The sequence below is a fragment of the Dasypus novemcinctus genome, chromosome 5 (assembly GCF_030445035.2).
Source record: "Dasypus novemcinctus isolate mDasNov1 chromosome 5, mDasNov1.1.hap2, whole genome shotgun sequence".
NCBI classification, from domain to species: Eukaryota; Metazoa; Chordata; class Mammalia; order Cingulata; family Dasypodidae; genus Dasypus; species Dasypus novemcinctus.
The window spans coordinates 83,207,459-83,223,289 of NC_080677.1; the positions used below are offsets into that span (position 1 = coordinate 83,207,459).

The 15,831-nt window shown below is 35.1% G+C and overlaps 1 protein-coding gene across 50 annotated transcripts in view; it reads right to left on the reverse strand.

Moving 5' to 3' along the window:
• Positions 1 to 211: 211 nt before the first annotated feature.
• Positions 212 to 15,831, reverse strand: part of NRCAM (neuronal cell adhesion molecule) — a 286,106-nt gene continuing 270,486 nt past the window's right edge. For 23 of the 50 annotated variants that reach the window (XM_058297188.2, XM_058297182.2, XM_071215220.1 and 20 more), the window contains 3 exons: positions 13,409 to 13,540; positions 12,493 to 12,571; positions 350 to 2,724 (listed from right to left, as the gene is read on the reverse strand). In XM_058297188.2, coding sequence (XP_058153171.1) covers positions 2,487 to 2,724; positions 12,493 to 12,571; positions 13,409 to 13,540 — 449 coding nt within the window. In that variant the 3' untranslated portion in view covers positions 350 to 2,486. Of the gene's footprint in view, positions 2,725 to 3,254; positions 3,313 to 12,492; positions 12,572 to 13,408; positions 13,541 to 15,831 lie in introns of all 50 variants that reach the window. The other 27 variants (XM_058297194.1, XM_058297195.1, XM_071215222.1 and 24 more) reach the window with 2 other exon arrangements.

Sequence of the window (15,831 nt, forward strand, 5' to 3'; positions counted from 1 at the left end):
TGTGTTAATTTTCTCTCCATATACCAGAGACCCTTTTAAAAGTCAATAAAGGTCCTCTAGCATTTTACAGTGCACTTATATATCATGATGTCATCAGAGTAGCTGGTGGAAGGGAGCTTGTGGCAGCAGAACACCTCCACAGGTAGAAGCCTTTTACTTTGAAAAGTGAAAAAAGTACATGGGCAGCTTTTTAAAAACACATTTGAAAAAGTTAAAAATCACAAGATCAAGACTCTTTAATGATTTTTTTCTGAGGGAAAACCATTCACATTTGCCTGGACCATTACATTCACTGTTACTTAGACAGTAACACCCCAGGAAGAACATAATAAATTACAAAAGAGAGAGGGACTTTTAAACCACATTTAATTTATAATACAAAATCTGTCACACTATTACAGAAGTGACCCTTTCATGCACAGATAAATTTAGCATCTACCATTATGTAAGAGTAAAAACTGTACTTTTGCCTTCCCCCAAAACATGAACAAATTAAAGTAACTTTTATCTTTGTGCTCTTGGATGCAAGGCAAGCCTGTTTTGTCTTTTTGTATTTCTAATAGACAGGTTGATCTATGAAAAGCAAATATGGAGACACGAAAGTATTTAGGGCCATCTTTACCTGGAATTACTTCACACTGTGCTTTACTTACTATGTATCAAAGATGCCAAGTGACTAGGTCTATTGTGCCCCCTGGGCAAAGCTCTGAAAATTTCATCTAGAAACTTGCAGCCAATATGTTGAATAGTTCACTATTTCAGTTTCACAGCAAAAAAGGGGAAAAAACCCAAAAAGTATTTATAAGTAGATGCTTTCCAGTCCCATGCACTCCATTAACTAGCTTACATCTTATACAGTACAACATAAACATCGTTTGCATGTTTAATTGTATGTAACACCTATAAGGATACAGCATCTACACTTTAAGTGTATTTACAAATTCAACAAAATATCTACATATAAAAAGCTTTACTTAAAATTAAACTTGATGCAAGTTATGAGAAACCAATTTATTGGCAAATGAAACTGAGCATTCTTTCAACCATAGGTTGGTATAGAATTTCATATTTGGAGGTAAACCTTTTGATAGATATCGTTTATGAATAGATAGAATATATATATTTATTTTTGAAACTGCCAAAGTAATACCTCTGACTGTTGGCTTTGTTAATATTTGTCAGATTTCTTAGATTTCTGAAATGTGTCCATAGCAATTTGCATACACACTGCTTAATGCTGCAGAGAGTTTCAAAAGCTACTACATGGGGTAAAGGTTTAAAGAATGTATTACTGTTGACTTTTACTTTTGGAATAATGTGTGTGTGTGTGTGTGTTTAAGTTTTCCTACCATGTTGACATCTTTCTTACTGAAGTTGACTTGTTTTAATAGAAACCATAAAAGACCACAAAATCATCATGTGCTCCAGTTGTTGATAAAGCTTTTCTTCTTAGGATTATGGGGGAAATGCTTTTAAAACAAAAATTTTTCTTCTTCTTCTTGTTTCCACATTTCCTTTTTTTCAGCATTGTGATTTTCATTATCTCTGCTTTGTAAAAGTTACTTTTGAACAATGACAGTATTCTAGGACTCAGAGCTGACCATACTGACTGCTATAGCATGCAGTATACGGAATGCTTTTTGTCTGAAGGCACTGCATGTATCTTGCCCTGTGCTTTTTGGAATAATTTTTGAAATTTGATTTTAATGGTTTGTTTCCAATTCTTTCAGTATGGCACAAATGCCAAAATGTACTGCAATGCACACTGTTTATGCCTAAAAACAATCAAACCTAGAGATGATGTAAAAAGTAGAATACTGTACTGCTGTAATACCTGGCCGATTAAGAAGGCTATGAAGTAACAGGCGCAAAGAGCAGGTAACAGAGTCTCAGTAAGCATCGGCAAATACAACTGTCATAATTAACTCATTTAGCAAGTATATACTGTACATACTGTTCCTAACAGTCTCCCAAAAAGACTAACGACAGCTAGACAGTCACCAGTTTCACAACAATGTCCACAAAGACATTGAAGTTCTAGAGAATACTACAGTAACACTCTTTACAATAAAAACGGAATTCATATTTAGGGGTTCCTCTGAGGACAGTATAAACAAAGTATCAAACCATGTTTTGATAACATACACAGGTATGTCCTTTAAGTGTGTAGCATTTTTTCATGCATTATATTGAACTGTATCCTTAAGAGGAAGTAGCATGATCTGTTGATGATTTTGTATAATTTTACCAGTTCTGAGGGAATCAAGAACACCTATTATTGAACAAAAAAGTATGCACTTTGCACTCTAGTTCACATTAACATACCAGTTGACTGAGTTATGTTCTTGCTCTAACCGTTTTCATAATATTAACATAAAGCAGAAAATATACTTTCTGCCTATATGTTTATAGTATGAAAGGGATGACAAATAAGTGCTGAAGATAAACATTCTAGAGAAATGGGATATTGGCAAAAAGCTTAAAAATTAAACAAAGGAATTCATGGCATTGACAGGAGAAGGTGCTTCTGAGCTTTCATTTCCTTCAGTCGGTTCTTTCTCTTTCTTACCACTGTATTGCCCAATAAAGGAGCCATCTTCATTGAACTGGCCATTCACTCCCTCTCCATAGTCAACTAGGCTATCATCACTGTCTTCTTTTTTCACAGTCCTGTCTGAAGGTGTTCGACTTCCTTTTTTTAAAGGCTTATGGTCTTCCGCATCACTGGAAAAAGAGAGAAAACATTTTCGTCAAGACTGCCATTTAAGTAAAGTTTCTGTTTTTAAAGATCATGCATGCAAATTATAATAAAGTGTATGGAGTCCTGAGCTCCTCTAGCCAAATCTAATTGTAAGGATGTGGTTGGAATGAAAATCAGGTGCAGAAATGGTTTAATCATGAAGTCTTCAGAAGAGTGGATGCCTTTTTACTGTGCATGTCAGTTTCAATGACAGAGTCTGACTCTGGATTTGAAGGTAGTTCAGAAATAAACACAAGCATTAAAAAAAGGAAGAAGTGGGGAAAGTTGCAAATAATCACTATTTTGAACTCAAAAGGGGGTAAAAGCTTATAGCAAGTAGAGTAGTTAGCATGTTAAACTGCTTGATATCTCTGATTCCTTGAATATGAATGGAGAATGATTTTGGTTAAATGTGAAATATGGATTTTTTTTTTCTGAGTCAGAAGAAGCAAAATCCTGTGTTTCAAATAATTTGTTATTGAGTGCAGGCCAGACTTGTAAACTTCAACCTTACCTTTCAAGAGACCTATAAAATCCGTTAAAAGGATGCAGAAGAAACAAATGAAAATAGCCTAAGAAAAAAAGCAAAATCCTTATTCTGATAGTATACAGTATTTTTTTGGTAAGAATTTTAGTTAATGGTTAAAGATGTATTAACTTGGAAAAAGACACAGTTGGACTTCAAAGCACCAAATTTGTACTATTAATGGCATATCGATACAGTCTACAGGGTATGAATGATTAAAAAAATGTAAAACCATCTTTCTGCCTCTACAGCTCCCTTTTCTCAGGTGTGTGATGCAGCCTATTCATGTTCGATGGGAAGAGAAGGAGGATAGTTTAGTAAAAATGTTAAAGGACTCTATTTTTTCTTATTTTCTTTGTTGCACCCCTCAGCACAATCTTTGAAAGTAGAAGAGTAATCATTGTTTACACTATGCTTAGAGCATCCACTGGTAGTGTCATGTAACCAGGCATGCTCATCGACCTATTCCTTCACAGGTAACATTTGGTAAAAAGAAAAACCGGGACAAAAAAGACAATTCAATATGTAGTTTTCTTTCAAATAACAAAAATGCAAGGTAAAACAGGAAACATGCATGATATTAATTTAAAAAAAAAACAAAATACCTTAATGTAAAAAAGAGGCAGCTAGAAAATAATGCTAACTTAATATTACAATGACACATGCTCTTGAGAATAAACTATTTCAACAACACACAAGTTTTTGTCATAAACTGAATAAACTATATTATCATGACTGCTAATAAATGATTGGGGAGGTATCACAGAATCTTGGGGTGCCCTGTGTTTGGGGAACTTCAGGGGACAAATCATCCAGTCTTAAACAAGTTACAAGAATTGCTTATACAATATCACTATCTTCTAGGCTCTGCTTGAATATTTCCTCTGAAATATTGACCATGACTTGAAGAATGAGTTAATTATAACGAAGAGTTCAATAATGAGCAGGATTTTGCCATATAGATTCCAACGGTTGGTCTTTTTCTGCTTAGTAGTAGTAGTATTCCAAGGAAGACACTACAGGAAATTCTAGTCTATTCCATCTCTTTGATACAATCGTCCATCTGTTAATCATCCATCCAATAAATGTTTATTGAGTGCCTACTCGAAAACACTGGGCTTTGGGGATACAGAAGCAAACAAAATGGACTAAAACCCCTGCCCTCACTGAGCTTACACTCTAGTGGGAGAAAATATAGATATTTTAAAACATAAAAATATGCATTGTATAGTGTGTTAGAAGGAACTTAGTTCTACAGAAAATACAGAAGCTAACTAAAGAAGATTTAAGGAGTCAGGGGAGGAGATAAAGTTAAAATAGGAAAGCTCCATTAATGTCATCTGATCAAAAACTGAAAAGACTTGAGTCAGTCAGGTGGGTAGCTGCAAGGAGAGCAATTCAGGAAGGGGAACAACCAGCAAGATGACCCCAGTTGAAGCTGGCCTTGAATATTCTAGGAATAGCAAGGAGCTTGGTATGGCTGGAGCTGAATGAGCAAGAGAGAAAAGGAGAGTTGTAGGACTTAAGGTAAAAGGTAACTGGGTTAGATCAGGCCTTGTGGGACTTTGTAAGGATTCTGAGTGAGAAGGAAAGACATGGAAGTTTTCGATAGATGAGTGACATTTTAAAGGGATTATTTTGTCATTAGTGTTGAGAATAGTCTCTGGAGGGCAGGGGTCAGTAAACTACAGCCAAATCTAGCCTTGCTCATTTATTTATGTATTGTCTATGGCTGCTTTCGTGCTACACGAGCAAAGTTGAAGAGTTGCAGCAGAGGCTGTATGGACCATAAAGTCTAAAATATTTACTATCTGGCCATTTACAGAAAATGTTTGCTGACCACTGCTCTAGGGGGCCAGGGCAGTCTATTATGATGATCCAGGAGAGAGATGACTGTGGCTTGGACCAGGGTGGAACAGTGGGGGTGGTACAAAGTGGCCAGATTATGGACATACTTTGAGGTAGAGCCAACAGGAATTTTCTGATGGATTGGATGTGGAACGATAGAAAAAAAGAAAAATCAAGGATGATGCCAAAACTTTTGGTCAGAGCAATGGGAAGGGATGGAATTACTGTACTGTAGAAAGTGTTTGGGGTAGAAGATTAGTAGTTTGGTTTTAGACATGTTATGTTTGATATGTCAGAGGAAATAGTCCTTTAATTATTCTATGAGGCTTGTACAACATTGATATCCAAACTTAACAAAAACACTTTGAGAAAGGAAAATCACAGGCTAATATAATTCATGAACATAGATGAAAACATTCCCAAATTATGAGCAAATCATATTTTGCAATCTACCAAAAAGCACAAGTTGGCATTACTCCAGGAATACAAGTGTGTTTTAACATTAAAACACCAACTCATGTAACTTACCATAAAAAAAGAGAAAAATTATATGATCATCATATTTGATTTAGAAAAAACTTATGGTAAAATTCAACACCTATTCATGATAAAACTTTAATCACTAGGAATAGAAAGCTTCTTCATTAACCTGATAAGGATTAGGTTAAAACGTTAATTTTAAGCCCAGAATGTCAAAGATAAAACAAATGTCAAAGTGGGAAGCGAACGTGGCTCAAGTCATTGGGCTCCTGCCTACCACATCGGAGGCTGTGGATTTCATTCCCAGTGCGTCCTAAGAAAGATGAGCAAGACAGCAAGCTGTTGCAAAGGGCTGGTGCAGTGAGCTGATGCAACAAGATGATACAATAAGAGAACACAATGAGAGACACAAGTAGGGAGGGGAAGTGGCTTAAGTGATTGGATGCCTCTCTGCTACATGGGAGGTCCCGGGTTCAGTTCATGGTGCTTCCTAAAAGGAAGACGAGCAGACACAGAGAGCAGACAACAAATGGACACAGAGAGCAGACTGTGAGCGCAAACAACAAAGGGAGGGGGGAGATATTTTTAAAAAGTCATAATATAATTTATATGGCTGCAAAATAACCTCGAGTAAACACCATCTTTGTTGGTGAACTGTTAAAGGCTTCCTGTTTGACATGAGAAATAATATTAAAAATGGCTGCTATCACCACTTCTAATCAAGAGTGTACTAGAAGTACTGAGCCAGTGATGAGAAAAAGAAATAAAACTCTCATGAACTATAACAAATATACATACTAATACATGGTGTTACTAATAGGATGGTTCGTGGGAAAAATACACCAAATATAAATTATGGACTATAGATAGCAGTAATGTTATGGCGATGTTCTTTCATCATTGGTAACAAATGTGTCACAATAATGTAAGGTGCTGGGAGGTGGGATGATATATGGGAACCCTGTAAGGTACACATAATTTTTTTGTTAACTCAACTTCTGAAATTAAAATAAAATTCTGGTAAAAACTTAATTAACTACTTAAAAAAAGAAAGAAGCCATGAGTATTAAAAAGAAAGCAAGCTCTCATTCATAACTGATAAGATAGTATATGAAAAAATCCAAAAGAATCTAGACAGATATTAGAATTAATGAGAGCTTAATAATGTTGTTTGATAGAGTTTAGCATAAAAGTCTTTTATATATTTATATGCACTTGCAAATAACTGGAAAATTAAATTTAAAAAATGATTCTACTTATGTTAGCATAAAATTATGAAGTATGTAAGAATAAATCCAATAAGAAGATATATAAGACCTCTACAAAGACAATAAAACATTTTTAAAGAGTTATTAAAGAAGATCTAAATAAATGGAGGAATATAACTTATCTATGGACAAGATGATTCAAATGTGGTAAATTTGTCAGCCTTCTCTATATTGCTCTTTAAATTCAATTTATTACCGATAAAAATCCAGGAGATTTTTCGGTAGCTCTTGACAAGATTATATGACAAGATTACATGAGAAGATAAATTTATATGGAAATGAAAAGGGACAAGGATATATAAGAAACTTTTGAAGAAGAACAAAGCAGGGGAACTTGACTCCCCTAGATATTAAGAGTTACTATAAAGCTATAGCATTAAGACTGTGATTTTGGTGCAGAGAGAGAGAGTTCCAGTGGAGTGGAATACAGGGTCTTGAATAGATCCATGAAAATATAGACACAGAAGGGAAATCTTTCTGTTGGGTTTATTCCTATATACTTACTTACACATTGTTATGCATTTTTAAAATTTCATTTCCCAGCTGTTAGCTGTTTGGTAGATAGAAATAGAATTGACTTTTATGTTAATTTTGTGTCAAGTAACATTACTGAATTCTCTTATTAATTCTAATATTTGCCTGTAAATTCGTTAGGATTTTTACTACACAATCTTATTGGTTATGAGCCAAAAAGAGGCTCCCTGTAAGTATCCATTCCAGCTTAGTGGCTATAGTGGGTAGGAGAGAATCTGACAGCATAGGCCACACATGAAAGAAGAGAAGTAAGGAAGAGGGGTGAGGGGTGGTCGCTCCACAATTAGAGTCTTCCAGGAAAAGCTGTTTGAAGGCAGCAAGATATTTTTAAGACTGTTTTTTTTTAATGGTGTGATGTCATACAGTACTTCAATAATTAGATACCTGGTTAAAAGAGAAAAAATGATATAAGGCACCAGCACAGTGCCTGGCACGTGATTTATGCCCAACAAATATGAGTCCACTCCCTGTCACATCTCTTCTCTCTACTCCAGGCCCCTACCTCAAAGAGATTTTTTTCTAAAAAGCCCCTTGTACACCATACACACTTAAAAATTTCCAGATGTGATGAGTGCTTGCTAGTCTATTTTGAAGCATTGTCCTAGTGCTTGCCTCTTTTAAACTCAAAGATGGATTTTATAATGAATAGCAATTGAACTGCTGTTGACATTGTGCCAAATGAAGTTGCCTTGTCAAGTTTCAGTGTGATAGAGTAGTTTCCCAAATGAGAGGCATCTGAAAGTTACAGATGATTTAAAAGTCGTATACTACATAGTATTCAAAGCTTTAAAAAGAATCTATCAATGTTTGTATGAAAACTTTTAAGGACAGTACAAATAAAATGTTAATTTTAAGCCCAGAATGTCAAAGATAAAACAAATGTCAAAATAAGTCATAATATAGTTTATACAGCTGCAAAATATATTCTTATATTTACATTCACAAAGAAAAGATGGTTGTGTAATGGAAAGAAATGTTCACTTCACAATGTCATTACTTCCTCTGGGAAGTCTTGTTCTACCACCCGTCTATACTCCCACATGGCTTTGGCTTCCCATCCCTGCCCTCCTAGCCTCAGTTGTATCCCTTTCATAATGCTTTTCACACCAGGCTCAAATTGTTCTTTCACTTCCCTGTACCCCTATCTAGACTTTAAACCTCCCAAGCAGGACAATATTCTATTGGTTTTTCCATCCCCAGGGCCTGGCATGGCATAGGCGCTCAATAAATACTGGCTGAATGAATTAATTGTAAAATAACAGGGGAGACTTTTGGAAATTCTTTAGAATTCTAATCAAAACTTGCATTCTTTCTTAATTACCTTTATGATGTCAAACAAAACACTAGGATAAATTCTTTCCCCTTTTTACACTAAGAATGATTTTTAGGGAATCTTTTTTTCAAAATCCACCTGGTTCAGGTCTGTGTACATGAAGGTACCCTCTAAAGACTTACTGAGTAAAAGTTCAGTCACAGTAGATAAATGGGTGATACTTCTGTCTGATGTTTGGGTAGACAGCACCCTACCATGCCCAAACTATGCTACAGTTTTATCAACATTCGTGGCTTGAACACACTTTCCACATTCCATCTCTACAAATCCTTCATAATTTATTCTGCTCATAAGCCAGTTCATGTCATTGAGTAGAATAAATCTAAAGTGTATAACAAATGCGATGTATCTTAGCATCATTCAAGCCTCATGAGCATGGGAGAGCATGCGTGCAACAGGACTGTGTTCACATGAATGGCAGGATCCCCATGGCAAGAGCCTCCATGTATGCAGGACATTATGAGTTCAAGTACTGTGGTATATGGTTGATGACCTAAGTTCATTCTGATTTTAAAAAGAATGGCTCTAAAGAGCAAAACATACTTACACAGTTGGTGGCATTTTTTCTCTGATTTTTCTAATTGCTAGTAAGGACGCAGGTCCTACTGTCTGTATAATTAAAGAAACAAACAAACAAAGCTGCAGGTTTCCACCAGAGGGTAACTGCTTGGGGGTGGGTGTTCGAGTGAGGGTATAAGATTATAGTGTATTTTTAAAAAAATGAAATTTGGTCATTGAAGTTCCAGCCCTCTTTGTACTATGTAAATAGTCTCCAGCACAAAGCCAACCATGTAGAAATGATTTCATCCTCAGACTGGAAAATGAGCAAATCATAAACAGAATTAATTCACATTTATACAATGGCTCTGGTTTTGTGTATATCTGTGTGTGACCAGAATATTGATATATATTTGGAATGAAAAAGAATAAGAGAGAAACGGACTTTGCCCAGTGGTTAGGGCGTCCGTCTACCACATGGGAGGTCCACAGTTCAAATCCCCGGCCTCCTTGACCCGTGTGGAGCTGGCCCATGTGCAGTGCTGATGCGCACAAGGAGTGCTGTGCCACACAGGGGTGTCCCCCGCGTAGGGGAGCCCCACGCGGAAGGAGTGCACCCGTAAGGAGAGCCGCCCAGCGCAAAACAAAGTGCAGCCTGCCGAGGAATGGTGCCGCCCACACTTCCAGTGCCGCTGACGACAACAGAAGCGGACAAAGAAACAAGATGCAGCAAAAAGACACAGAGAACAGACAACTGGGGGAGGGGAGGGGAATTAAATAAATAAAATAAAATCTTAAAAAAAAAAAAAAAGAAAAAGAATAAGATTCAATAAGTACAAAGCTAAAAAATTCCAGAAAGTGCAAACTGGAGAAGAGATTCTGGTGATTTAGGGAAGGGAATGACACTTAAATGTATTATTAAAAAAAGATTCTGTAATAAACAGCTGGAAGCATTTTCATTAACTACAACATCTAAGAAACTAAAGGTCTCCTTAATTCTTTAAATAGAAAAGAAACCAAAGGGAAAAAATTTTGAGGTAGTGTCAGGAAGTTATAGTATGAAGGGTGGTTGGGAATTTGGGGAAGTGATTCCACTTGTGGGATTTTCCTTATGAATTTTAAACTTCATTTTTAAAAAAACCCACTGAGTTGTGTTTCAAATTTAAGACACTCATGAGAACCTAATTTCTCTTGACTCTTCCCAGATAAATGAAATTATATGTGAGGCAAGTGTTTTGTCTTCAATACATGAACCAACTGATTTTGTACCCAATGGACCCAAATGAAAAGTCATTATCTCCTGAAAAACTCAATGAATAAGCTAAAGTCAGTCATTTGAAAATGCTCCACAAACATATCACATGTGACTTAATTCCAAGGCAAAGAAATAAGACTAAACATATTTAAACACAGTGATCATGAGGACAATTCCTAAATACCTGCTATGTATTGCTCTGGAACCCAAAATCATATTAAAAGTTGTTAGTAGATAGTTTGCAAAGGAGCACAGAAATCATAGAACAAGAAAATAAGCCTTCAGATATCATCTAATCCTTGAACTGTCTAATTTTAAAGATAAAAAATTGAGACCTAAAGAAATTAAGTGACATATCCAAGGAAACATGGTAATGACCCAGTCAAGGGTAAAATGAACAGTCTCTTGAGTCCAGGTTATTTTTCATTCCACCTTGATTTTAATCAAGTTTTAATGGAGCAGATAAATGTGAGAAAGTCACATTTACATCAGGTAATAGTTTTGTATCACTATAATAGCAAGTTGATCTCTGAGGTGCACAAGATGAGGAGTACAGTGCCGGATTCATTTAAGCATGATTGTGCAGAACAAGAACCCATCAGCATGTGGCACATGTATATGAAGAGCAATGGTTTATTTTCAATTCATTCAAATACATACTTTTTTTCAGGCTATAATAAAGATTTAGTTTAATCACAGTAAGTAAAGGAGTGGCATGCACATCCTGTGTAGAATTCTAGCTCACAAGAACCCAAGAACTCTCAAAATAAGAAGTTATTTAGATATTACCAGCTAACCTGCTTTATACGAAAAACATGCAGAAGAGTGAATTAAATAGTGACAATTGCTACTCATTGAGTGTAACACACGGCTGCCCTAAACTGTGGGCACCTGCAGGCTGTTCTAAAGTGCTACGAAGACCTTTTGGGTGGATGGGGAAGCCTGCATGAAGTTTTCATACATTTTCAGCCCCAGAGTTCGGATGTGACAGCAAGACAAACCTCACTAGACATTTTTCTGTATCACGATATATAAAAATTCTGGTAATTTTTAGAAACCATAGTCACCTCTGTTGAAGAGAAGATCAGAATATAAAAGTTTGGTCTAACACACGGAAGCACAACCTTTGTATTTGCATGGAAACTGTTTATGAAACCAATTTTGTTTAAAATTTATGGCTTGTCTCAGAATGTTCTATGTTTCTCATTTTCCGCATTACTTCACCTCATGATATTGAAAGGGAAATAACAAAAATGAGCTCTAGAGATAAGTAAAAATTAACCCAAGTATCTTATCTACAAATACCATCTGGCAATCACAATAGTGAAATATTTTGTTTCATCTAAAAGTCTTTTCTTCTGGGGAAAAAAGTCTCAGTATGGTCTCATTATATTTTAAAAAGATATTTTATATAATTAAGAGGCCTACAGAAAGAAAAAGCAAGGTATAAAGTCATTTTATAAATAGAAGTATCCTTTGGAACTCTACAATCCTAATCCTTTAAATAAATAAATAAATAAATAAATATATATCTTTGTTCTTATTCTTGAATATTCCTTAAATAAATATTATCCTCTTTGAAAATAATTCTTTGGCAAAAATATCTTTGTTTTAAGGGAAGGCTAAAAGCACTGCTTTAAAATGACAGCTATGGCTTCTGTTACAGGTTTGTAGGGTCTTTATTTTTGTTTTAATTTTTATTGTACCATGCCACCTTTGCTAGATTGATCAATGCAGCAAGAGCCTCTGGAAAACATAACAGGGGGAAAACACTCTACTTCCAAGCTTCTGCCTAAAATGGAAATTCATATTTTAATGGAGAGTGAGTATGTTTTAGCCATGAGGGATGTGTAAACATTTAAATATTGGAGTGTTTCTAAACTTTCTAAACTAAATTTTTGACTAATGTTTGAGGAAAATATCAAATATCAGGCTGATTCCTGTGTATGGAGAATGTGTAACTGTAGTGTCTACAAGACAGAAGATGAGCAGCTGAGAAGCAGAGCTAACCTGTATTCTCCAAAAGTTCCATCATCTTCCTTCATTGGCTGGATTTCAGGATCAGCATGAGCATCTTCCTTTTCTTTTACTAGAATTTTCAAAATAATATTATTATCCATTAACCCATACTTTCTTATTCAAAGTTATAAACAGGTCACTCTTTGAGATATATAGCAGTGGAAAATAATTCTATACATAGAAGGTGTAAGTGACATATAACCACTTATGTGTATATAATGTGACCATGCATTATTTTGATGTTTTAGTCACTTTGGGACAACCTAACAGAATGGACATTTGTTCACATGCAAAGCTGATTTCATTTAAGCATTGTGGCCTAACTTTCTCCTACTCACTTGAATGAATTATTTTAAGTTGCTAAGATTTCCCCAATTTTAACAATCTATTAACTACATTACTTGTTAAAAACTGTTTTTGTAAATCTGATCTTTTGCAGATTTGTTCTAGTCTCTGAAGGGAAAATAGCCAGATAAGGAATATATAAATTCATTGGACCCACTGACTGGCACACACCATTAACCTTAAGGAAAGCAGTGTTACACGGCAAACCATCTAGACTCCGCCTGTGCACCACTTCCTCTGGGAAGACTTCGTGCACCTCCCTCTACTCCTGATTGATGTTAGGTGCTACTTCAGCATCCATGACTTTTGGAGTCTGAGAAAGTAGAGACACTGCTATCTTCAGTAAACAGATTTATTTACTCCCCTAAACGCCTTATGATCCTTGTCCCTATTTAGGTGGCCATAAATAAAAAGGGCTCAAAAACTGTTTGAAATGAAAGTCAAATTTATGGCTCGAGGAAGACAGACTAACTGCAATATACCTGATTACCCTCATGTTTTCTTATCAATTTAATGGATATTTGTGCAGCATTATAAATAAATTTTAATTTTTCTTTCTTACCTGGATATTTACCACCCTTGTTTCTTCTGATGAAGCAAACAATCAGCAAAATTAAGATAAGGAGAGCGACAGCACACATTAGACCAATGAACCAGCCCTGAGTTGCAATGTCCACCTGTCGACTTGCCATTGCTGGAAAACAAATTGACAGTGTTGGTGGGAATGGGTCAAGGAGGAGATGAAAATGGTTAAAATATTTTGAAATTAAAAATTGCCATACTATATATGAGTGTTTATATATCTTACACTCAGCCCCAACATGGACTTTTGTCAGTTACTGATCAGGAGTTATACAAATTCTTAAATTTGAAAAATCTTCATTAATTAAAAAAACACAAGTATTCCAAATAGAGAAATCTGAATGCTAATAAAATAAAATGCTAGAAAACCCTGCTGAAATTGTGGTCACAGTTATTTCAACTATATATTTTCAACAAAAACTGTCCCAAACTAATTTAACAGTTTTCTGTTTATAGGATAAAATAGAGCTTGTTAAGTACAAAGATAACATTATAAAGTTGAATTTTAAAAAACAGAAGAGAATGTATGCATCTAATAGAGTATTTTTCCTTCAAAGGAACCACTTTTGGAGGCTAAAATATCATTACAATGATGCTGTCATTTTCAAAAATGTTTGGAAAAGAAAACTGTCCATATAAGAAACCTGTCTGCACAAGACAACATGTCAATTATGTTATATAACATGTCAATTTGCACCCAAAACGCTATTACTTGGATTTGTTATTCACCTGATTTACAAGAGTCGGTTTGAAGTGTCTGAAAAATCAAATCCATCTTCAAAGGATCTATATTTGGTATTGCTTAGAATTCATTCAAAAGACTTTAAAAGATATCCTGATCAGTGGATGTATTACTGGAATAAGTAACCAGTGTGAAGAGAAAATACTCATTCAGATGCATATGTTCTCTTTAAGTCTTCATCTATTTTATTTGGGTAAATAAATATGAAGCCCTTATTCAACCAGTCACAGTATGCAAATTTCCTAAGAAAACCACAGAATAATTAGCACTTCTGATTTAATTCAAAAGTGTCAATAAAATGGGACAAAGTGCAGCATCAATGGCTATTCAGACATGCCCATGTGGATTTGTTTAGATAAACTGGTGTGAATCCTTTTTAAAAAGACCTCTTTTTTTCTCTCTTTTGACCGTAATCTACTCTAGATAAAAGGTTTACTTGTTTGACTTCATAAGCATGCCTTTATCATGCTTTTAATTTGTTTGAATTTCTTTTGAATACTTTTAACATGGTTGTGGGAGGCTTATGTGATCTCTGGGTGCAGAAAGTAAGCTTAGCTACATATATCCCAGGTTCCGCTGCACGGTACAAGAACCACACCTCATTGTCTCATTTTCTACACATTAACTATAGGGAGTAAAATGCAATGTCAAAATGAAACATGAATGTGTATGTGTGTTTCAAAGAAATAAAATGAGAAGTAGAATTACATTATCTGAAATACAAATCAAAACCAGTCACTTTCCACCCTTGTGTTTCTATTGGTCAGAAAGGTTTTGAGGTGCATCATAATTGAAGCACGAGTATAGGCAGTTCCTCCTTCCATATATATACCATAATAATCATGATGATGAAAATGAAGACAACAATAATAACAATGATACTAACTTTTTGAACCTTTACTATATATGCTAGGCACTGGGGTTGAGAGCATAATTTCATTTCATCTTCACAATAATCCCATAAGGTATGAATTAGGAATAAATCCAAAGAGAAAGAGCTCAGAGGGGGTAAAGAACTTGCCTAAGAGTTGGGATTTTACCAAGAGACATGTTACTAGCTATTATGCTCTAAAGCTTTAATGCATTCCTGAAAACATGTCCAGACATCAAATCTGCCAGAGTCTGAACAGAGAATGAAATGTCATAGGGACTTTCCATTCTGAAAGAGGTAAAGCTACTTTAAAAATCCAAAGTACATACTTTTCCGCAATATATGTCTGAAATTTCACACTTGTCTTCATGTGTTTTTTCTATTAAACTAAACCAAGAACCAAAAGTGGTAAAAGTCTATTGAACACTTGATTGAAGTTAGAGTCTTTGTTTTTAGCGCACTTAATGATTTTCAGCCTTGTCATCAATAGTATCAGCACTTATATTTTCATCAAATTAACTAAACAAGTAAAGGCAAAATACAATGAGATATTTGAGTACTAGCACACATTTTCCTACCAAGATGATGACTTTTATACTGTTGGCTGGCAGTTTGCAACTATGCAAAAACTGGAGATGTTTCTTGAGACAATTGATTAAAAAATCCAAATTGCCTCTCTGTCTAAAGAAAAAATTATCAAAGTTTCACTGCCATATTATGATGTCATATTTATGACAAAGGCAAAATATATTAGTAGACACATACATGTAAACAAATGTATCAGAAAGTT